Source organism: Pithys albifrons, chromosome 7 (assembly GCF_047495875.1).
Source record: "Pithys albifrons albifrons isolate INPA30051 chromosome 7, PitAlb_v1, whole genome shotgun sequence".
Lineage (NCBI taxonomy): Eukaryota > Metazoa > Chordata > Aves > Passeriformes > Thamnophilidae > Pithys > Pithys albifrons.
The window spans coordinates 8,403,156-8,427,559 of NC_092464.1; the positions used below are offsets into that span (position 1 = coordinate 8,403,156).

Here is a 24,404-nt window from a genome sequence, read left to right on the forward strand (position 1 = left end):
TACCTTCAAAACATTTTAACTTTTCAGGGAAGGCAGGATGTCTTGAATGGAAAAAATGAAAGTCTAGTATGACAGCAGTGGGAAATGTCAGTGCTTAAGCCAAGAAAATTTAAAAAGTGTTTCAGCTCAGAAGCATTTTGCCCAAAAGTTTGGATCTATTGTATAAACGATTGTTATTTTGGCATGCACTGGACCTAATAAAAATGAACTGAACAATGAAGGGGTGGTGAATCCAGCAGTTCAGAGAGATTTTGGTCTCATTGCTATTATGATCCATGTGGTCATTTATGCAGACTAAGCCATTCCAGGGTCTGCTTGAAAGTGTTGGCCTTGCCATTCACGCACTGTAGGAATATATGAATACCCTGGTCCCTTCAGTCAGACTGAGAAGAACCACCAAGATTTGGACAAACATATAAAATCCACCAATTCTGTCCAGACAGTGTCCAGAAATTTTTCTAATACCCTTAATTTGTTATCACCCTAATAAACACTTATTCTCTAGTCAGCAGTCAATTTTCCTATTTCCTGGTGGACAAGAGCCCGTACCCAAACCTGCTCCTGCAGCTGGCTCTGGATGCTGTCCCAGCTGGAAGTATCAGGAGAAAGCAGAGCCAGCAAGGGCTGAGCTGGCCCATTGCCCCACGTTGTTGTGGGGTTAATGCACATGTGCTGGTCCATGTGAAGCTGTTTCCATTGTTATTGCTACAGTTGGTGGACTGACTCATTTTACAAGACAAATTTCTTGGAATACTCATGAATAAGCCAAGACCCTCATTAATAATTTGGAGGTATCTTTTCCTTTCTTATTTGCCTTTCCAGAGGAGTGCAAGCTGTCAACTGTAACATCAAAAATGCCTTGAAATACTTATTCAAAATATCCCCAGGAGTATACATGTACAGATACATGTGTGTTCCATATGTTCCATATTTTCCTTCTCCTGGATGTTTATTCTGGGGGCAGCATTTGTGAGAGTTTGCTATTTTTGCCTTTAACTGATACTAAACTCGGCAGCATGCAAAAGATACGGCCTTAAAACAAATTAACTTTTAAATAAACCCATGTTTTTTATTCATTTTCTATTTTTAATGCATCACAAAGAAAGATATTTCTAGAACTTGCATCACAAAGAAGTATACTTTTAGAACTATATACCAATTTTTACAATATTCCTGATTCTTTTTCCTAATGGGCACAGAATTGCTAATTTAGCTAAATGATCAAGCCAGAAGAGAATGACTATAAAAACAGGAGAGAGATTATTAGAATTTCATTGTTTCTATTTATTTGCTTTCCTTCTCCTAGGGTAGGCAACAGAGAATGTGTAATCGATTTTCTGTTGCAATCAACTTTTTTAGGGGAAACAATATTTAACTATACTCAGGAGAGAACAATACTGAAAAGAGTATGGTTTTATCAAGTTTGAGGGACATTATCACCTTGATCACTGCAGTGAGCCTGTGTTGCTCTATGTGAAAAAGACAGATTGTAGTGGGAATAGACACATCCAGAGAAGAATAAAGGCTATGACAGACAAATGGAAATGCACAATAAAAAGAATTGCCATGAGTGATAAAGAAACTACGTAGGGATAAATTTAAGAAAGTCTTAAGAAGTCAGTCTTTTCCTTGAATAAGGGCATTCTTTGATTTTAATGTCATTTGCTGAAAGTTGTTAGCTCATTGAGGAGATATTATTGGACAAAAAGTTGATAAGAACTGGAAGAAAGGAATATTCATTCTTACCCTTAAATCAAGAGTTCATCAGCTGTTTTGCTTCTGCCACCAGCATCAGCATGTTTGCCCTCTTAGCAGCAAACCACTGGTGATTCAAGAGCAACGTCACAGAAGGCAGTAAGTGGTGCATGATGTCAGTTCAATGGTGGAGAGAGGAAAAGCAATAAGAAGTGAAATAAGGAATTCAGGAATCTGGGTTTTGGTATGGAACTCCTTGTCATTGCAGGCAAGCCTAGGTGATGTGAGATGTTAAGGGGAAGCTACTCACTCATCATAGAGTCATAGAATGTTTTGGGTTGGAAGGAACCTTAAATATCATCTAGTTCCAAACTCTGTTGCTACAGCAAGGGACATATTCCACTAAACCAAATTGCTCAGAGTTTCAGCCAACCTGGACTTGAACATTTCCAGGGATGGGGCATTCTCAGAGTAACCTGTGCCATTGCCTCACCCCCCTACTTAGCTGACAGTATTTTTCCATTCCCTCATCAGCTGGGTTAAAAATGACGAGATTATGTATAATTGCCAAATGCTCCTCTGGTAATGGTTCCCTTGCAGCTGCATGCAGGAAGACTGTTCTCCTTCAGGAGCCATTCCTTACCACTCCATTGCCCAGCAGTGCCTCTGGTTATTTATTACTGGCTCTTTGCAAGTGTTCAGTGTTTCCATCGGCTCTGTAATATGGTGCCCTCTTGTGACCAGTCCAAACCCAAGTAATCATGCACTGGTAACTAAAATGTGTAGGGTATTGGATTTCATGTCTTACCTGCCTTGATTTTCAAAAGCCTGAAGTCAGGGTCATGGCCATGGCTCTGACAGGCTCCTCATACAGCACATTCGTACTTCACCAGACACATCTGAAATGACAGAGTGACAAAAGGGGTTGTGAAATATTGCATGCAAAGATAATTAAAACTTTACCTGAAGCTGTATACACAGCTTGTTAATATACAACGATCTCATTCAGTCTGTACTGAAATTTAAGTACTGTGCCCACAATAATGAGAAGGAAAAAAACCCAAAATACTTTATAACTTCTGTCTCTCCATCATGGCCACTAACAAGTCTAATTGAGTTAGGGGCAAAGAGAAGGCAAAGGATTGCACAGAGGAATTAAGAAAGCAAGCTGTGGGGTCACATTTTAATGAAAATTTATCCATGAATTCCTTTTTTTCCCAGTGTCAAATGGATTATTACATTTAGGTGTAATGCTTTGGGTTATGCACTCCCCTCTGTGAAGCCAAACTAAATGAGGCAGATAAGACCTGGAGCATTTGGAAGAGAAGACGGGGGTCACTGAGTGATGCTGCACTGCCCTGGGTGAGAACCAGGGAGTGCTTGGAGCAAGTGTTCCTGCATGGAGCAGGAAAAGTGAGTAAGACCAAGCAGAAATGATAGCCTGGTCTCTCATCTAAGGTAGTAACTACAGTGGCTAAAACCCTGGAGGTTTTATATTCTCAGTAAAATCTGTGCCATTGTGTATTTGGAGCTGCACACCACACAATGTCAGTCACATTGTGGAGCTGGAATGAGCTGATTCACACTACCTGTTTTCTGAGCTTTGTTTTTCTCTTCAGTTGTATGATGAGGCCATGAAAAATATATGGGGTGTGGATAAAGGCATCAGGGACCATTTTCTGGAAAATTAGTTGTTTGGGGTTAAATTGCTTTTGGCCTGTGTTGAATGTGAGATGTTTCTGGCAGGGAATCAAAGGGCTGAATATAATCTGCCATCTCCAGCTGTCCTGTAACCCAGGGGTCATCTGCACTTTTCCAGCTATAACGTTTAGGGTTTGAAAAGCATATACCATGAGCTCTACTGAACATGAGAAGGTGATGGCAGAGAATTTTTGAGGAAGATTTTTCAGCTCTGGAGTACACTAAAGTCATCTCAGTGTGCTACGAAGCCCCTCCCCACCCCCACCCTCCCCATCAGTCCTTTCGGAGAGATAAACTGAGGGCAGTGAGTGACGAGGTGTTCGGTCTTACTGTTGTTGTTGTTGTTAGGATTTTACAGTAGTTTTGTAATCAAACTGGTTTGCCCTGCATGGAATAAAAATGGATTTAGGTCAGGGAATTTCTCATTCATTTTTCCCCCAATTGTAGCATATTTCTTTTTCCCCCTCCATGTATTACAAGAGCAGACAGAAGCAGGGAAGGGAGTTATTTAAAGTTGTAACAAGTTCTTGGTTTCTCACATGGCTTTCAGCTTTTCAAGCTTATGCCACTGAGCCATGATCTGAGCCTACAGAGTTTGCAGACTGGGGCTCTTTGAAGGGAAGTTCAGTCTCACAGATGAGGCAGCAGCAAAATTATAGCTGGTTCCAAATTTGGGACCAAAATTTCAAAGGTGTGCTCTGCCCAGATTTCAGGCTTGGTGAGATCTTCTCTCAGTGATATGGAATAAGATTTTTTTTTTTAATTTGAATCTTGAAAGATTTAGGATTAGATAAAAAAGAGAAACACTGGCATTACTGATTTTCATAGTTTTATTTTTTCCCAAGACTCGGTCTTTGAGCTCTTGACAAGTTAATTTACAAGGATGCATGCTGATATGGGAATTTTCCTCGGCTATAATTGTGTTTTATTTTACTGGTACTACTGTAAAAACACTATATTGGTGCACCAAGTGCAACTGCACTGAGATGATGAGCAATTAAAACCACTTCTTGCATAATAAAGCACATTCTATCATGTTTTACTTACTTAATATACCAACGCAATGTGTTATACAGCATTTAGCTAAATTATGGTAAATCACCTACTTAAAGAAGTTTTTCTTTCAGCCTCACATGTGGAAAAAAATCCTGGGAACAGTAAAAGGATAATGACACATAATGCTAGAAAGCTAAAAATGGGATTTCAGTTGTCTCCTGAAATTAAAGGCTGTAGCAATGTTGTAAAAGGCAAGCTGTTCTCTGTTCCCTGTTGCTCCTTGTGTGAGCATCACAGAGTCTAATAAATTCTTACTTATTTCTGCCAGAGTAGCAAGGCAGGAGAAGATGGAGTTGCTGGTGGGTGCAGGTGGTTTGAGACAAAAGGCCCGGTGGTGGCAGGGAACTGGGATGAGTTACAAGTGTCAAGGTCTACAGGGACCATGCCTAAGGACCAGCTGTCATTGAGGGTGGGGTAAAACTGTGGGTATGGAAATGGGTTTTGTTGCTATTCACTGTTGGTGATCCTAGCCTCACACTTTCTCTGTTATCCCAGCCTGCTGCAGCACCAGGGGACAGGATGGAAAGTCTTCCCTGCATTTTCTCTCTGGGAAGCAGCTCAGTGTCAAAACAAACTTTGCTTCTGCCTTGGGAAAGGAATTTCAGAGTCAGTTGTTTGTGGGTACATGTTATAAATATGAAATAGATGCAGTGGAGCATGTCTTAAAAGAACAACAGATCACAGTATTAAATGCATCATCACAACAGTCTTATTTCCACCTGAGTTTGTGATTACATCTGTCTGGACACCTGAATAGGCTTCCGTCGGGAACTGATTGTGCTTTTATTTCGCATTCTGGTCTGCGTGGTGAAGTTTTGCAGCAGTTAGCAAGCATGCACGATACTGGTGTTTGTTCACCATCTATTCTTCGTGCTTTTCTGAGGAGTAAACCCTGCCTGCCCCAGGGAGTGCAGGTCCTGGAGAGGGCCACTCTCCTACATTACTCCAGTTAGGCAGATACTGTCCTTAGTGAGTCAATAATCCTGCAGGCCTAGTAAATGAGATGCAATTTCCCCTTTTATGAAAACAAAGTAAAATAAATATTTCCATAAGCCTGTCTGTGTTCATCCTGCTCCCTGTTCATATCATGCTATACCCTATTCCTCTTGTTTGGTGCTTCTTGTTAATGTTTGCTGCATTGTTTTCCTGACAGTTTCTATTTCCTCTGTGAATTTACCCTGTTTGTTGTTTTCCTCTCTGCTTTCATTATGTCCAAGCTCTCTTTCTCTCTCTCAAAACCAGTCTCTGAAGATAAGGCTGTGCTTCTGCTGCATCTGACAGCATTAGGGGTTTTTAAAAGGTCTTGGTCCCAGGCACAGAAACCTGGTAACCTTCAGCTTGTCCTTTTCCCACCCTTTGTGTCACTCAACAAGGCCCTTTTTTGAAGGAAATCCTGAGTGTCCCCAGCTTACTTTCTCTGGGAGATGCTCACATGAGCTGTGGGGATGCTGGCACTGCTGGGTTGCACTCTCACCTCAGGCTTTGATGCACATGGGCTGCCTTGTGGATGCAAATGCTGATAGTCAGAGCAATGAGCACTCGCTGCTGCTGAGCCACAGCTGCCCTGGGTACCTGGTTCAGTCATGGTTCTGTTCCCACAGAGACATGCTGTACTGCACTTGAACCATCAGCCTCCCCCAGTACTGCAAATATGGGTAGTCACTACAAACCAGTGGGGTTTTTCCCATGTGCTGCAGATCAGCTGTGGGTAGTCTGGGTTTGCTTTCTCCAGCCAGACCCTGCTCTTTGGCCCTGGTGTGTGTGTGCTGGGTTGAGAGCAGCCACATGCCCAAGTATCCCCAAGGGGCACAACCACTATTTTCCCCCTCTGGTCTCCATCCACTCTGCTGGGACTCACCTGGCACTTCAGAAAACATGCCAGAATGCTAAACAAGTAGATTTTTTTTTTTAATTTTAATTCCGCTGCCTCATGCTCATGCATTTTTCCAGATGAGTACACCTATAGTGCATAATGTTGCCAGTCTGAAAATACTAATTCTGTGTGAAGAAACATCTGTCCTACTATTCCAATCTTCCTGCCTGTTCTCTTGTTAGATGGGGAGTGCTAACGAGGTATGTCTTATCAATACCTGTAAGGGAGGATCCAAGAAACCCCTTGGCTGGTTCAGGCACTGCCATCACCTCAGCAAAGGTGGGCTCAGTTTGGCTGAGTGTGGAGTGATACTGTGCAGTGCTTCAGGGGATGTGCAAACCTCATCCTTGAGATGTAGGATGAAATGCTAAAGATCTGACTGCTTTGTGTCATTAAAAACCCCCCAGCAACTTTTCTTTTCCTTTTGTGAGGAATGACAGAAGGGTGCCAGTCCTCTCTTGCTGACCCCATGACACACTCTGTGCCAGTGCAGAGCTCCATCCCAGCAGCTCATGTGGCCTGGTGCAATGTGACCTCAGTCCTTGGGAAATGATGCAGGCTCATCCCACAGGGAATGATGCCTTCTGCTCTCTTGACACAGCATAATATGTTTGCTGATCTTGCTGGTCACATAAGTATCTGGAGGCACATTTATCTGAAATGGTTTCGAATAACTCCAGGACTTAAATTTCCTTTATTCACCAATCTTCCTTAATCTTGAGGATTGAGAACGGTAATTCCCTCAATGCTGGCTTTCATCAGTTTGAGACTCATTTAATTATCTTTCACAACAGTTGATCTAAAACTACAGGACTCAAGAAGTTCCCTTTTCCTCTAAACCTGTGGTTCTAAAAGACTGGAGTGGTCCTGACAGTCTTGATCCAGCCTTCTCTCTTTCACTAACTCTTGATGCTGACTTGCTGCATGTGAATTTTACAATCTTTTCTGTCTGCTTTTCATTCATCAGTTATTAAACTGATAGAAAATTACAATTTCATTTAAAAAGTTGAGGTTTAGATCTGGATTTCAATTTTTTCTTATATTCAATTCTTTCTAATACTTTGTCACTTAGTTTTGCTTTCTGCTTTCCACAGTCTCTGACAAATAATGAAAAAGCATGCAGCTTCTGCCAGTATCTTTATAAACCAGTCTCTCCTTTCTGATAGTGTGTACTTAGATTCTTTAGAGAAACTTGCTTCAAATTCTTTGCATTGCCAGCACTCAAACTTGCTCCTTCTAGAAGTAAAGTTGTCCCAAACCTTCCTGTCCACTGTAATGAGCTGTTTATTCTGGTGCCCAGTCTGACACACAGTAGTGAGGAAAGTGGAAGTGGTGTTGGCTCAGCTAAGTGCTCCTCTAGCCCAGTGCAGGGTCTGTCCCCAGAGCAAGAGTTGATGTCATGTTGGACTTGAGCCTGGCCCTTTTCAGTGCTCCAGAATGAGGCAGCCCTGCTTTAGGGATGACAGATGATCTCTTCTGCCAATGCCATAGATCATAGAATGGTTTGGGTTGGGACAAACCTTAAAGATCATCCCATTCCAACCCTCCTGCCATGGACAGGGACATCTCCCACAAGAACAGGTTACTCCAAGCCCCATCCAGCCTGGCCTTGAACACTGCCAGGAGTGGAGCATTTCCTTTAATACATGTCAGTTTATCAGTTGTCCATGAATTTTTGTACTCTCCTGTTTTATATCATGGCAAATGATCGATGCTGTCATCTTGCTCTCTTCATGTTGTCCAGAATTGTACTGGCTGTTGAAGCTGCCTCTGCAGATTGAGATGATGACTTGGGATCCCCAAATGATACTAGTGAGAGGCTCATGATCTTTCTCCTGAGTTTCAACTGCCAGTTCCAGGTTCAACATCACAACAGCACCACGGGGCAAATATCCAGAGACCTTGTGCCTTTTCCTATGGAAAAAACAGAAGGTTGGCCAGCTAATATGCGTGAATATGCAAAACGTGCATTGGGATGACAGTGCATAATGTGTTATTTTCTTAAGAAAAATTCCATATTTGTTTCTCTTTTTTTTCACCCTAAAAAGGAGGCCAGTAGGCAGAGCTGCCAGGATAAGCAAACCTAGTTGTGTGCTGTTCCTGGCAAGGGCTCAGTGACTGCAAGGGACACAAGCTCCCTCTCTCTAGGACTGTTTTCTCTGTGTGCATATTTCCTGACTGAATATAAGGAAGATGTGTTCAAAGAAGCAGGAGTTCTCTGAAACTCCAAATATATCATTGGTTTTCCAATTTCACCCATTCTGCTTAGCAGGTTTTCAAAAGTTTCTTCTGAGGTTTCCTCTGTACAGCCCCAAGGCTGCTCTGTTATTTCTAGTAGTTACTATTTTTCTGTGATCAGTCACTTTTGTAAGTGTGACTGTATTTGTCTACACTCACAGACACAAAATGTATTTTATCAACCAGATAATTTCCTGAAAGTTGAAAGAAGTGTGAGGAGTTGGTGAGGTGAACTTTGTTGTTAAATCAACGAATCATGGAATGGTTTGGCTTGAAAGGGACCTTAGAGATCACCTTGTTCCAACCCCATGGGCAGGGACACCTTTCACTAGATCAGGTGGCTCAGAACTCCATCCAGCCTGGCCTCGAACACCTTCAGGGATGGGCCATCCACAGCTTGTCTGGGTAAAAAAAATGAAATGGAAGAAATCCAAGAAGAATTGAAGAAATTGAATAAATGGCTTCATGCCTGAAAGTTATAATTTTCAGCATCATTTATACTGAGCACCAGCCCCAAAGAAAGGCAGATGTAAAAAATGAGATGCAGTGATGACCTTTATCAGCTGTGGTGACAACTATAAATCAGCCTGCAAATTCTCATCAGCTCACTGGACAGAATTCATTACAGACAGAGGCAGCTGCATTGCTTTCTGTCTTTGATTGAGGTATGTCCCATTTAAATAAATGCTTTTGCGCTGGAATGAATCACACATTTCAAAACAGAAGTCCAGGAATATTATTCATTGATTCTTTTGAGAGCTAAGACCAGCTAAATCTCGCAGTGTTTTGCTTGGAATATAATGCAGATCAATTTGTTCTTCTCTTAAGCAGACCAATTTTCTGTTTATTAATTCAGATGCTGTGTTGATGGCTTGTATTGAATATAATAGCAAGATTTAGAGCCTTAACAAATCAGCACTGCTTCATTTATTCTTCCTTATGCATTCTAGAAGTACATGCAGCAGATTAGCACCTGATTTTAAACTTGTTGCACTTCAACAAATAATGGGAAACACTGTTGTCTCCTACTTCCAACCGTGGAGCAACTTCTGTGTAATCTTCAAGTTTCACAGTTTATTAAAGCATTACAGTTTTTCAGAGCCTTGGGAGCAATAAAATTTAGTAGCAATGTCATTATGGGCAGTAATGTAACTTGCCTCCTTCCTGCAATGCTCAAAACAGGCTCACAGACTCATTAGATTAATAAACTACTTTACCTGTGTACTGAACTTTGAGCTGAGTTTCATGGCTTTTTTTTTTCTGTAATTAGGCAATATCCTGAGAGGCTTACAATTATCTAAATGCCTTGCTGGACATAGTTAAAATGAGATTTTTCTGTCTAGAATATCATGTGCAATTGGAAAACTTTCTGTGTTGTTGATGTAATGTGATTATTAAAGTAGTAATCTTTTTCAAAATATCTGATAATTAGGTAATACCCTGTCTCTCAGTTTAATTTTTCTTATTATTTCTGGAATATCTGGAAATAAAAATTTGGACTATATCCTTTCCTCATATGTAAAATGATTCCTCAGCCTTCATGGCCTCAGGATATAAAGACAAGGTGTGTGGGAAGCATTAGTACTTTTTGTTGTGTTCCTCCCTAAATTGTTGGCATAAAGGCATTTTTTCAGGATCTGGAGACAGAAAATGGAAGTTAAGAGGTGTAAATAAGTTGGTGCTGGATCAGACCCCAGGAACTGTCTCCTCTAGTATATGACCCAGGACAAGGGCAAATGTTTAGGGAAGATTCTAAAATGCAGGTGAATTTCTGAAGATGGTGATTTAGGATATTCTTCTAGTCTCTCACAATGGCAAATTCAAGGGCTGCCTGAAAAGCATTTTTCTTCAAGATCTGTAATCTTCGATGGATTTTTTTTCCAGTTTTCTAATTCTTGTTTGGGTCCACCTGCAGCCCTGTCACCCACTCTGCTCTGGACTGTGCCTTCCACAGCTTGTTTGCCTTCAGCGTGAAAAAATAATCCCTTTTATTTGTGTTGAAGCTGACACTGACTGATGTCATCTAGTGCCTCCCAGTATTTACTTTGGAAAAGACAGGGAATGAGCATCCACTACTTATCTTTCCATTCTGCTTATGACTTTTTTGACTTCTGTCCCTGTTCTGCTCAATCAGTTCCTTCCCAAGTTTAAGAATCTTGGTTTGTTCAGTCATAGATTGTCTGAAGGAATATTTGAAAGACAAATGCAAATTTTAATCTAATGCAGATCCTTCATTTTTATTCAGAAACAAAGACAATGATAAAATTTATTCCATAATGTAAAAAAAAGAGATGCTTTGAAAACTTTGCCTATGATTCTGAAGGGATGCTGGTCTGATTTGGACACTGAGAATCATAAAGTCTTTAAAATTTTGTGGTTTGTAGAGACTTATTGGTGTTGCAGTCACCATTTGGCCTCACAGATTGGTATTCAACCCAATCTCAGAGCAGATTTTTTCCTTCCCCCACTTACATGTAAATCTGTGACATGGAAAAGGAAATTTTGTATTGAGAGCAATAAGTAGAGCAAAGCAGCTTTTTGTCTGCACTTTCAGAGCTATTCCATAAAGTAATGACTGTGATGAGGATTGTCTCCACCAGCTTTAAAATGAAAGACTGAAACATGAATAAAGGCTATGCTAGATCTGCACACCAATGTTTTCATAGTCTCTAGACCCAGTGTTTTCTTTAGCAGGTTACCCCAAGCTGGGTAGTGCACACTTCTGAGGCAACAGTGACTTAGGTCTGTGCTTGGACAAATCCTGGAGGATTTAAACTCATCTTTGACTCACCCAAGGACAACTCATAGATGATGTTAAACCATTCATATGTCCCTAACACATCCCTGTGGGATGCATCATGGTAGCCTCTCTGGGGTGGCCACAGTGAGGGTAAGCAATAAGGAATTGTTTCCCTGACTGAAACTGAAAGCAGAAGTTTAGTAGGTCCATCAGTTCTCAGTCTCAGTTTAGGCAGGTTGCAAAAAAGCAGCAAGTCTAATCCTGTGCCCAGAAAAGGTGCTGACTCTTTTGATGGCAGAGTGCTTGGGACATATGTTTTGTGTTTTATCTGTGGGGCAATGCATGTAAGCACTGATCAGACTTGTACTTAAGTTGGTGACATCCCTTTATTGTTGTAATACTTTTCATCCTGAATCTTTGACCTCCTACCTGACCCTTGTTTGGAGTTCCTTTCGTATGTCTACCCCAGCCCTTCTATCAAGTAGGTTGTGAGTTTTGAGAGCTGGACACTCTCCTTCCTGTGCAGCAGCTAGTGGAGGGGACCCTTGTCCTTGTCCAGATGTCTGAGAGCTGGAGTACTCACCAAGTGCAGTGGAGACAAGCTGATTTGTCTTGTTTTATGTGAAAATGGTGATTTCGTTACATGCAACTCCTTCTGGTAAAGTTTGCAGAAGAAATATCGAAGTCGGAATATCTGCACAACATTAGGTTCCAGAATGTGCTTTATAAAGGGTGATTTGCCTCTCAATTCCTGGGCTTATTAAACCCTTACAGACACTGTGGATCTTGGAAACTAAGCAATAGAATGCTTTTTGACCTGTTGGGGTTTTTTTCTACACTAACAATATAGCAAGCTGTGTATGTACATTCAAAATGAGTCACTCTCTTGCATTCAGCTATGAGAAAGTGTGGTACAATAAACACGTGACAAACACTAACCACATTGTTTAATGCCTGTCCTGAAAGCCACTTTTAGCAATGGCTATGTTAGAAAATAATCTCTGTTCTTTAGAATGAAGTTCCCAGCAGTACTTTTGGTCCAAGTCCATAATTACATTACACACAATCAGACAATTTCAGATTTCCTTAATGTTCTTTTGTTTTCCTCCTTGCAGATAATGAATTCATTTATAGAAACCAGAATGGCACAGTGATTCTGAGGAATGTCGAAACTAACAATTCAACAATATTAATAGAAAACAAAAAAATTGTAAGTATTTTCTGTAATGAGTAGCTGAATTTCACAGTCCTCTTGCAGTTGGATCAGTAAAGCAGAAAATCACTTGGGTTTCAACTTCTTGTATTGTCAAGAAGAAATACACTGGTAATTCTATGGGCTGTGCAATGATGGATAATGTGAGATTGAACTCCAGCTTTTGTTATTATTCTGTAAGCTCAGTTTCTCTCATACTACTGGAAAGTATCATATAGATATTTGAAGCTAGTGTTGCATATCATATATAATTGAAAGATGTATAATTCTCATCTTCGCATGCTTAATAGAAAAGACAATTGGAATCATTTACTGTCAGTTGTTGTCATTCTCTACATTCCTCCCTGCAAATACTTACCTTTTAATTTGTTTATTTGCTGATTTTTCTTTCCTAATGGTTGAAATGTAATTTCAGTGTTGTTTATGAATAGTGTTGAGGAATGGAAGTGGAGTTGCATATGAGAGAAGCCCTAAGAAATTATTCTGGAAAGAAGTTAGTTGGTGGCTATTAAAATGAAAGTGCAGAAAACTAATTCACAGCTGATAAAAAGTAATTCTTAAAGTGATAGAAGTGGGGTTTAGCATTGTTTTTGGTAGCAGATGAAACATTGTAGCAGAAGTTAGTACATTATTTGTATTAATTATTTTTTAATGAGACAAAGAATTTATCACTGAATTATTATTTCCAGACCCAACCTTAAAATTCAAGTGCTGTATTTAGCCTTCAACCTTTGCTACATCACATAAACAATCCTCTTTTACCAGAGTGTCATCCCTTTCTTTGCAATTCTGCTAAGGGGGAGTCATGGGCTGGCTTCCTTTAATGTCAAGGTCTGTTTAAGTCAAACTGCTTCCATTGGGCTTCTGTTTATTCCACTATTTTTTTTAAAATTTTTGCCATTTGTGAGAAAATCACAGTGCTGCAACATAATCTTACATTTTCATGCCATTGCCTCCCTACTGCCTGTTCTACCCTTGTTCATCTGCCTTCGCTGTGAATAAATCTGCAGATCACCTCCCCATTTATCCAGGAAGTCCCAGTGCAAGAGATGCTCTGCACCTCACCCAGACATGTCCTTTTACTCTTCCTTCATAGCCCTGGGTCAGAAAACTTTTGCTCCCTTGGCATGTTTTCCTTTCTCTGTGTTATTAATATAACATGGAGATTATGTAAAATCTGTCTTCCTGCTGACACTGCTGGCTCTCACACTCCTCCTGTACCTCCCTCCATCCTGATCTGGGTCGTTAGATTGCTCAGAGAGGTGGTGGATTCCCCATCCCTGGAATGTCAGGTTGGATGGGACTCTGAGCAACCTGTTCTAGTGGAAGGTGTCCCTGCTCATTGCAGGGAGTTGTACCACATGACCTTTAAAGGTCTCTTCCAACCCCAAAAATTCTCTGATGATGTGACCAGTCTTCCTTGCCTTTGGCCATCCCCTGGCTTCCCCCCACACCAAATCCAGCATCGCTGGCCTTGGGAAGAACTTCCCCAACAGAGTGTTCTGCATTTCCCTGCAACCCAAATTCCCCTTTCCATTGGGCTCTATGGGAATCTCTCAAGGACTTACACCTAATTTGTTAGGTGAGAGGGTGAGATTTAAAAGGCAGTGGATGAAAGATGTGTTAGTGGCACCTCTGTTTGACCTTGGTGTCATCTGTGCCAGCAGTGTATTATATTGAAACACACTGGAGAGGAGAAATGGCTTCACTGTACAAATGAAAAGGGGAGCAGGATAAAGGTGATTCCTGACAAGTCTGAGATATTTTGGCATCTGTTCTTGTTAGCAATACTTACAGCGCTGGTTGTTGCAAAACCCAGGTCAGGGTGCACCTGGAAAGCCTTATCACCACAGCATGCCAAAAACTTTTAACTGGGGAAAATGGAATAGCTTTCCACAGTATTGTCCTAATTGGGAGAGGTAGTGGTGTCTCTAATACCAATCTGCTCCAGAAGCTATTTACTGTTTGTCATCTCCTGCATCGGCCCGTGAATACAGAAAATGAGAGGGAATTAATAAATTTCCACTTAGCAGAGCTTTTTTCTGACTACTGCCTACAGCTGCCACCTCATCAGCTACTGTGCAGTAAGAGAAAATTCTGATTTTTTGAAATTCTGATTTTTTGAGATAGCTGAGTGCTCCGAGTCACAATGGATTTAGTCTTTCTCTTATGTGGACATACAGGTACCCACATAACATTACTGGTGTTTGAAAAAAGATAGGATATTTTATTTTTCAAGACACTTAATCTGGCAGTATTCTTTATTCTTAGACAGATGGTCATAGCAATTAATTCTAGATGTCATTATCTTGAAAACTAAAAAATTTATTTCAATGTTTTCTTTATTTTCTAGGTCTCCCTAAAGGCCATCCGATATGAAGTATCACCTGACCGGGAATATGCACTTTTTGCTTTTAATGTTGAACCAGTAAGTAAATTAGATTTCTTTTCAAAATACACAGCCAGGTGCAAACTTTTTTCTTTTTTTTCACTTTTATGCCAGTATAATTTAAATTAATTGCTTCCTATGAAACACAATAAAAAACTCCCTCACTTAGAAATTCTGACAGCATGTCACACTGCCATCTAGTAGAGGAGAAAGGTATAAATTTGACCATAGAGGAAACACTGTCATTGCCAGAATTTTATAGTCTTCGTGAGGGGGGTTGTAAGGACGTGTCTTTGCTACAAGGATTTCTATTCCTCTTCTGTGATTTTTCTTTTTCCATGGTGTCTTTGGCAGTCACCCTATAAATTTCTTCCCCTGAACAAAAAGCTACTGTCAGTGTCTCCCACAACTGAAATAATACATTAATTATGGTGTCACCATTCCCAGTGCTGCAGTTAGAGTTGAGCTATCACTTTCATTATAAATCCTTTTCTTCAGAGGATTAGGTATAAATCATTTGCAAAAAATCACTATTAGGTTGCTACTAAGTTCTAGATTACAGTGAATTTTCTACCAAACTTCAAAAGGGAAAAGTGTAATGAGTCATTTTTAAATGATGGCCAAAGAATCAAACATGGGGTAAGAAATTATTCTGCATGAATAATATTTATTTTCTTTCTCAATTCTGCTGGTATAAGGCCTGAAATATTTGAATGATAGCTATGCTGTACTACTTGGATGAACTATAAGCCCCTATACATGTCATTTCTATAATCTAGAACTGCACCAATTCCTCAAAATGGAAATAAATAATTCACTAGCAATGGTAATTCTTTTTCCATAATGTAAATAAAATTTCAGCTGCTAACCAAAGGAAATTTGTCAGTCCTTTAGGTAGTAGAGGTTGTGGCTCTGTTGCTCATCTGATTTCTCTGCTATCATCTTTGGAGTTATTCCTGACTTAGTACTGTAAAAGACAGGAGAACCATGTGTGGTGTTAGAAAATGTTAAAACTGCATGAGAAACTTTAGAAACAATTCGTAATGATTTTTCTTGGGAAATTACAGCTGGTGTGACTTCACTTACCTGAAGCTTAGCAGAGTTCTAGACAGAGATGGATGTCAGAGTGTTAAGCTGATTCTTAATATGGGGGAGACAGCCTAAGGGCCACTGAGCATGCAAAGCTTTTTCCTAAAAGCCCCTCACCTTGTGAGCCAGAGATGTTTTGTAAAATTCAGTTCTTTTAGTGGAAATTGGCCTTTGGCTGTGGAAGCCCTGTACCAACACTGCTCAGATGCACTCTGCAAGCTGGAAGAGCCCTGAGGAGAGAAGACTTCCTCAGTTCCTCTGAGAGCAACAGAAAAGTGTCTATAATGACGAAAAATATATGATTAAAAAAGTTCATCTCCAAAAAGCAATAATGATGGATTCACTTTTTATTCTCAACCTTTATACACCAAAAGGGCTGCACACTCAGAAAATCTGCAAGAAAAAAATGATGGGGGCTTTTGCAGACCAGACTTTGTGTTCAGCTCATAGAGGAGTGCTTGATGTAGGCAATGTGGGAGGAGGGGGATGGAGATGGAAACAAATGGCCTGGATGTGTTTCCTCTGCATCCTCCTCTCTGTCAGTGCTTGCACATCTGTGAGTTTGAGGTACAGGCAAGTGTGTTTGTGGTCCTTGAGGTGCTTGGCTGCAGAAGACAGAGCAGCACACAGCCATGTGCTCTGTGTTTCCTCGCACCACATCTTCTTCCAGAAAGGAAAATCCAAGCTGGAAAGGTGAAAACATGACCTTTGGGAAGAATTCCGGATGTGATGTATACTCAGTGTAAGAGAGCAATGCAAATTGTTTAGATATTCATTTATAGCAAGAGTTCCTGAAATAGTCTTCCAGAGCAAGATAAAATGAAAAAACCTAATTCTTTTTTCCTGTAAGATCCATGTGTATGGAGAAAACAAATTTTGTTGTTTTGGTTTTTTGGAGTTTTTTTTGAAGAAGCATACAAATAAAAGGTAGTTAAATTCATTCTTGATTATTGCCTTCTTAAGCCATGATGGGTGGCTCTTTGTGTACTAAAGTAGCAATAACTGTTAAATTACTTCTTCAGCTTTCTTCTCACTTGGTATGCAGACTGTGGCTGCAAATAATTGCATCCTAGTTAGCTTTTCACATTTTCTGCACTTCAAACTGTATTCTTGGACAAAATTCAAATTACGCTGTTTTCAGCAACACAAGAAATTGATTACCAAAGCCGTGGGCAGTTGTCCTTGTTGCAAAGTCAAAAGGAAATTTCAGGAGATATATTGGCAAAGGACATGTCTTTAAAGTTTAATGCTGCAATTTCAATGAAGGAATGTCTTGGTATTATTGTGTACTTATTTTATAGGTGTCAGAAAGTGTTTCTTATTTATTTTTTACCATTTGAAAGTGTGATGTGCTGCCTTTTAATTGTGGATATAGATGTTTTCAACTTTTTTTACATAGTATAGCTGTACTGCATTGACTTATGTGTATAATATCCTAATATGCATAATATGAATTAATCATCTGAATTCTGATATGAATGGATTCAGTCTCTAGTTTTAATACTAGCTAGGAATAAATATCCAAATAGAAGAGCACAGCGTGTCGCTCCACTGAAGTGGAATATTTTTAAGAAAAGTGCTACAAAGTCATTTCCTGCCAGTGACAGTTCCTTCTATGGTTTTTCTGTTTATTTGCACAGAAGCCTCTCTGCTCATTGTTGGTCTGACACACACATTGGAATAACACAACACTGAACTGGCAGACACCTATTTTGCAAAGACACTGAAGCAACTAATATGTGTTTTCCTGTTGTATCCCTTCATCATCTTAAAGGATAATGAATTAAAGTGTGTTTCTCCCGGGAATCTTGGCAGGCAGCTGTAAGACTGGCGTGGGTACATTGTGGCTAGTCGGGCTGTCAGGTTTCATTGTAAATGCTTTTTTGCAGTGCTTATATTTACAGAAGTTTAATCTTTCAGGCAGCAATATTCTGGGTAAGCCTTGTGCTAATAGGGAGCTTTTCTAACCTTGAATACAGAAGATTTGTTCTTTTTCTGGAAAGGTCACAGGGAAGGCACCAGACTTCTTTGCCTTAAAATACTCCTGCAATTTTTCTGTTGTTTGTTTTTAATTTCTTTACACTAAAGCAAGGTGCAACCTGAGGCTGAAACAACAGGGTGGAATTTGGGCAAAGCATTGGGGAATAAATATATCTGTAGAGAAGCTCTGATTTCAAATCATCCTTCATCAAAACAAGTGAGTGGGACTCTGACATAGGGTTTAGTCATCCCTAAACAGACATGTGGGGACTGCCACAGCACCTCAGCAGAAAGGGGGCAGAGGGACAAGGCTGTCTCTGGTGGTGTCAAGCCAAAGTCATTCTTGCCCAGCACAAGGTTCCACCAGCATTGCTGGGCAATCTCCGTGGTCCCTGCATGTCTTCAGGAGAGACACAGCAGTCTTTGGCCTGTAATCACCTCTCTGGTTCTCCATGATTAAAAGAGATTTCTGACATAGCCAATTGACAAAATACCTCTTAAATCCAGTAGCATTTCTGTGACTGGGATTGTGGTAGAGCAACAGTAAAGATGAGTAACAAAAGCCTGTGCAGCTTTCTGTGGCAGAGTTAGCAGTGGAGTTTGTGTAATGGAATAAAAGCAATAGAGGAAATGTGTGAGAAGAAAAGTGATTTTCTTGAGTGACACAGTGAGACATTAAATAGGGAATATTTAATTGCCTTTATTGTGAATAAGTGTTGTCATCATGCAAGAGAGGAAATAAACTGGCTAAGGTTCTTCTTGAAGCTATTTGTTCTTCATCTCCAGTTTATCAGTCCATTACAGTGTTTGTGCTAGTTAAGAGCAATTACACATGGAAATCCTGGCTGATTAGTATGAACCAAACTGCAAAGATTTCTGAAGAAAGCTAGGGCTTAGAGACTTTTGCAGCTGATATAACAGATGCTGTTACCTATTTTGCAGTTAAAGAAATGCTGTTTTGTAATGCTGAAAGCGGCAAAGAATTAATCCTTGTACTAATTAGAGCAGACCCAACTATTATTTTTGGAGTAGTTCATGTGAATTCTACATTTCCATTTTCCCTGCCTGTTGCCACATCTCTAACAAGAGTGGGGGCACCAAAGAGACCTCAGAAAGACCCAGTCCAGACCCCAGACTTTGTATTTAGAGTGTAAGCAAAGTAAAAAAGCATTAGTTACAGGCAGCAATATATTACTATTGTTGCCACTATTTCTTACTATTTCTTCAAGTCTGGTTGTTATGTGGAATGTACAGGTTTTGGCTTATGGTCCCATTACAACATTATATTGCTTTAACTAGCTGTGTAAAAATTAAAATAATATAATGCATGTTATTTCCAAAACAATAATGGGTATAAATATTAATGAATCTTCACAACATCCTTTTGAGCTAGGTGATAACCATTATTATGATAAATATGCCTCTGAAAATTAGACACTGTCATAACAATCATCAGTAATGCTGCTCATATCATAGCCATGATATTTATTACTTAATTGAAATGAATTTACTAGAGCTAGAAATAGGTTTACATAAATCTGTTTTCTTTCTTTGGCAATAAATATATTTCAAATTAACTTTTTTCATTCCCACCCAATATTGTTTTCAAGAACAGTATAGTGATTCCACGATAAAATGAGCAGAGATAGATAGAATGTTAGAACCATAAAATAATGCTACCTGGTTTAGTGATTGTTGTTTAATATTTGGTGTTTGCTGTAAATCAGTAGTTTTTGAGCTTTCACGAGAATAAATATTACTAATACCATTCATCTAATCTTAGTATTTCCATGAAATTCTCACAGCTTCTGAAAATGGCAGTGTTTTTATGAGGATGACTTTTGTGGGTTTTCAGCAAGGTGGTTCTGAGGCTCTAGGGCTGAAGATGAGGACCACTTTTTTTTCTCCTAATTCTTGCAGATCCTGTTTTGAGTCATATTGTTTTAACAGCCAAGATCAGCAGTGTAAATAACCTTGTTTAACAAAGTGCTTTTTTTCCTACTTGTATTAGGACAGCAGTGCTCCAGCTACATTTACATAACTAAAGCTAAGGCTTGTGTGTCCAGAAGTGTTGTATTAACAAGAAAGTGCTGAGAACATAGAGGAGGTTAATTTTGTGGGTGATAGTTTACTTTGGATTTGAAACTGAAGCAGCAGCTATTGTTTGCCAACATTTAGAGGCAATAATTGATTTTAAAGGGAGATTGTGATGGGATTTTTTAATTATGAATTTGATCTATTTAAAATACCCTTTGTGAAAGACAAAGCCTATCTTTTCTAATCTCAAACTCACCACGAATAAATTCCCTAATCTGCCTTTTTCAATAAGACAGACAAAACATAATTTTCAAAGGCATCAGGGAAGGTTGATTCAAAAACATTTCTACAGTTCCATTTGCTTTTCTGTCCAAGCTGGGGGAGTGTATCCAACCTAGGACATCAGCTCTTTGCAGTCACCTTCCACTGAATAAACCAAAGCTGCTCATACGTGAAATCTCAGCAACTGGGAGGTTTCCTGCTGCTGAATCTCAGTGCAAGCAGCGGTAGCAAAGCTCTGTCAGAGTTTGGCTGTTGTGTGTTGGTATCAGTAATTGTTTCAGCCTAATTAATGTTTGATATCTGCACTGGCACAGAGAGGGAGGGAAGTTTGCCACACAACTCTGAAGGGATTTATGGGTTTTCAAAACTCTATTACAGTGTTGTGCAAACACTGTCTTCTCAGGTGTCTTGACAGTGGAGTCCTCTTGATGCTGAGTTTTCTCTGCTGCACATGCTTACACAATTACAAATTCTTGCTACAGGGGGGTGGATACCCACTTTAATTGAGTAAACATGTTATCAAATGGTGGGAATATTTGTTCTTTTTGCTCAGCAGTCATCACTGTCCAATTTCTGTCACATTGTTTAGAATAGAAACTTTTGGACACAGTTATAGGCCAATGGAGCAATAATTACTGACAAGTTTAATCCTAGAGGTCACTTTTGAAGGAGAAAGCACAGAAACTAATTTCATTGCTGTTAACTTTCAGGACCAATTTTGGACTAACACAGGGGAAGAAAACAGTTCAGACTAATTCTTTATTTCATTTGATTTGGAGGACCCTCATGGTTCATTTGAAATCCCAGCAAAGCTCCCAGCAGAAAATGTGTTTCTTTATGTAGCCTGAATGGTTCTCTGCTCTTTACAGCAAATTTTCTTCTTTAGCACAGCTTGGTTTAATTACAGGGAAAAAACCCAACCAAACCAAACCAAACAACTTAGTCTAAACAAGGAGTTAGAGCATGGTTAGGAACTCAAATGAACTGCAGGGACATTTTGGTAATTAATTTCCTTAGGCCATGGGACAAGGGGTTGTTATTTAAAATTAAGGGTCTTTCATTGCAACTCAGTAGAAACAACCAAAAAATTTGTGCACGCTTTTTCTTTATTTTCCATAAAAGGCTCTGAGTGTCAGCAAAGAAGAATGGCTGAGTGGAGGCTGCTTGTGTCCATTATTCATGGAAAATGTGCTTGTACCCCATAAATGCAAAGAAAGGATGCTTACGTCATCCTCAGTAGGCATTCTTGGAGTTGGATCATCTCAATGTTGAACGAACCTGGTCTAGTAGGAGTCTATGCCCACAGCAGGGAGGTTGGAACTAGATGATGTTCCAGCCCAAACTGTTCTATGATTTATCGTTGGTAGCCACTATGATGGCTTGTTGCCTGTAGCTCTTTCGTGGACCAAACAATGAAACCACATTGGGATACCAGTTTTTTAATTTTTTAATTGGGGAATGTTTTCAGGTGAAATTTGTACTTCTGAAATGATGATCTAGGTGCATTCATAAAACACAGCATGATATGTGTGCTTGAGCTGGGAAGCAAAGCTCTGCACAACCAGTCTTCCTCTAGTCCTCTGTCCCCACATTCCAGTTTTCCTGCTCCCTCTATAGCAACAGTTTAGGTAAAACTGCACCAAATCTCAATTTCTTACTGAGTCTCCATTCCAGTGATTGGTGTTTACTGCGATTATTGCAACAAAATACTAATTGCATGAAATGCAGAGCATTAAAAAGTGAGTCTGCTGACTTCAGCTGCTGCCCCTCTGAGCTTTAACTGCTTTCTGTAAAAAACAGTGGATTAAACTCCCATTTTTCATCTAATAATACAAATACATGGAGTTAGCACTAAACTTGAAGCCTCCTGATTTGAGCTGGGAAACTTCAGCAGAAATTGCACAGACATGAGTGAGTGCAAAATTATTATTTCAAACCAAGCTGGACAGCCTTGCTTGTGTAGTAGAGGCCAATAAACTGTATCCTACATTTATTCACAGGCAGAGATACACATCAGTAAACTGAAAAGCAAATCCACAGTTCCAGGAAAGACTAGAGTAGCATCAAAACTCAGAAATAATTAGCCTGCCATGCAGGAGTACAGAGGTGTATTATGTATCGGTGTCAGTTATCAGCAGTCTTCCTCCATAAATATTTTCTTTAGTAAATGAGATTTTCATCAAACAGAGAAGAGAAAATTAAAAAGACCCAAGGCAAAACACTATGCTACAAAAATAACCAATTTTTCTTAGCTTGCAGAAGGTTATGTTTCTCATTCTGCTTCCTTTTCTAAGTGTATAGATGAGCTAACGTGAGCAAACTGGTAGAGATTAATGTCCTAATAAGGTTCCCAAAACATCTTAAAAATAAACTGCAATTTGTTTTTTTAATAAAGCATAGGTAAGGTAATTCTACAAGGTTTTCTAGATAGTCAAATTAAGATAAATAGCAGTAAAATACTTGCAGAGTTTTTCTTGCATTCGTATGAGAATCTATCTTAGTGAAACATGGGAGAACTTTCTTTGCTTTAAGAGGAATGAAATAAATAGCAGAATGAAAATTAATGGAAAAAATTAGAACTTTACAAAGAATTAGATTCCTTGTAGCATTGAGAGGCTTCAGAATTACATTAGAGGTGAGTTCCTGCTTTTTAGCATAAATTTGCTTCCTAAATTTTTAGGGACAAGGAAAATCCCGTTTTGTGATGGATTGTGATAAGTATAGGGAGTTATTTTAAAATATTAAGGAAAGAAATATATTAAGAGTAGGATGCAAAATGGGAAAACAACAGTGATTTAAAAGGCTTTAGAAAGCAAAATCAGAAATAATTTAATTCTGGTGTCTATACAGAAACACAGGAAGTGGTCCCAGCCTGCAGGAGTTTATAATCTAATTCTTCTGATTTACAGTCTCTTATATTTTTTCTAATTTTTTAATAACTGAAATAATAAAAAAAATATATTTAGTGCCCTCTTCTGGAAAAACAGCTCTTACTATGCAGAGCACCCCAATGAAATTGCTGTACTCAGAAATGCAAATCTTCTGAAGCAAATGTTCTCCTCTTTAGTCGAGTTACATGCCTAAATCCAGGGAGTGTGTGGCTCTGTGTTTACCCTGAACAAATGCCTTTTATCTCACTAACTGCCTGCAGAATTCTGTTTTTACCAGTACCATGTTAAAACCAGTAATTAACGTTCCTCCTTGGGCAGCCAGTGACCCAGATTTGAAAATGGAATCTTCTATTCTTTTTTCTTTTATTCTCTGCTCAAAGGAAGCTCTTTTTTTGAAAAGAGAAAAGAATCATAGGGCTTTAGTCATGTCTTTAAATGCATGAGTCCTAATATTTTTATGTGCAGGAGCAGGAGAGTACCCTCACAGTGATGCTGTCAATGGCAATGCTGTGAAAGGTTCTGCGGCAGGCAAAGAGCAGGGGTTGTTCTGGGCTTCTTCCTCTCCATCTTTGCTCTCCCCCTGCTTTCTGAGAAGATGCTCATCATCACCATAGCCCATTTACCCTTTGGAAATTGTCCACCATATCACAAATATAACACACAAAATGTCCTGCTGTCTCCTCTGCGATTTCAGTTTATTTTCCTTATGTCAGAAAATAGAATTGTCTCCTCCAGTGAATCAGAACCGTCACGATACAACTCTGAGTCTTCTGATCTCATGTAGAACTGGAAAATTAATCTCTCACTGAATGGAGAGAGGATTTTGGACCAAGATCCGTGACATGTATCTGAATACTTTTATTTCACATCCACTTCAGTGCTTTTAAACTGTTGCTCTCTAGTACTCTCTGATGGTCTCATCCTTCTTGTTTCAGGTTCCTTTCCATGAGTCCTCTAAGAGTGCCCTGAGCCTATGAACATCATAAAATATTTCAATAACAGTGCTAACATCTTTGTAGTATTCACATTCTCAGCTACTATAGTAGAAAATCAATTTTTATATTTTTTTAAAATAGAAAGAACATATGCTGTGGTTCTGTAGTTGCTTATTTCTGTAAATTATTTAAAAGTGAATAAATTAATTAGATATACTAAGCATTCAGCCTATTTTCATGGCTTGGTTCTCACATAATTGCTACAAAGCTGTACCATTTACATTG

General features: G+C 39.4%; 1 protein-coding gene across 4 annotated transcripts in view; it reads left to right on the top strand.

Annotated features, from left to right (window-relative positions):
• DPP6 (dipeptidyl peptidase like 6) overlaps window positions 1-24,404 on the top strand; it is a 547,763-nt gene that overhangs the window by 395,050 nt on the left and 128,309 nt on the right. For all 4 annotated transcript variants that reach the window (XM_071559976.1, XM_071559978.1, XM_071559975.1 and 1 more), the window contains 2 exons: window positions 12,419-12,513; window positions 14,870-14,944. In XM_071559976.1, the coding sequence (XP_071416077.1) occupies window positions 12,419-12,513; window positions 14,870-14,944 (170 nt within the window). The remainder of the gene's footprint in view (window positions 1-12,418; window positions 12,514-14,869; window positions 14,945-24,404) is intronic.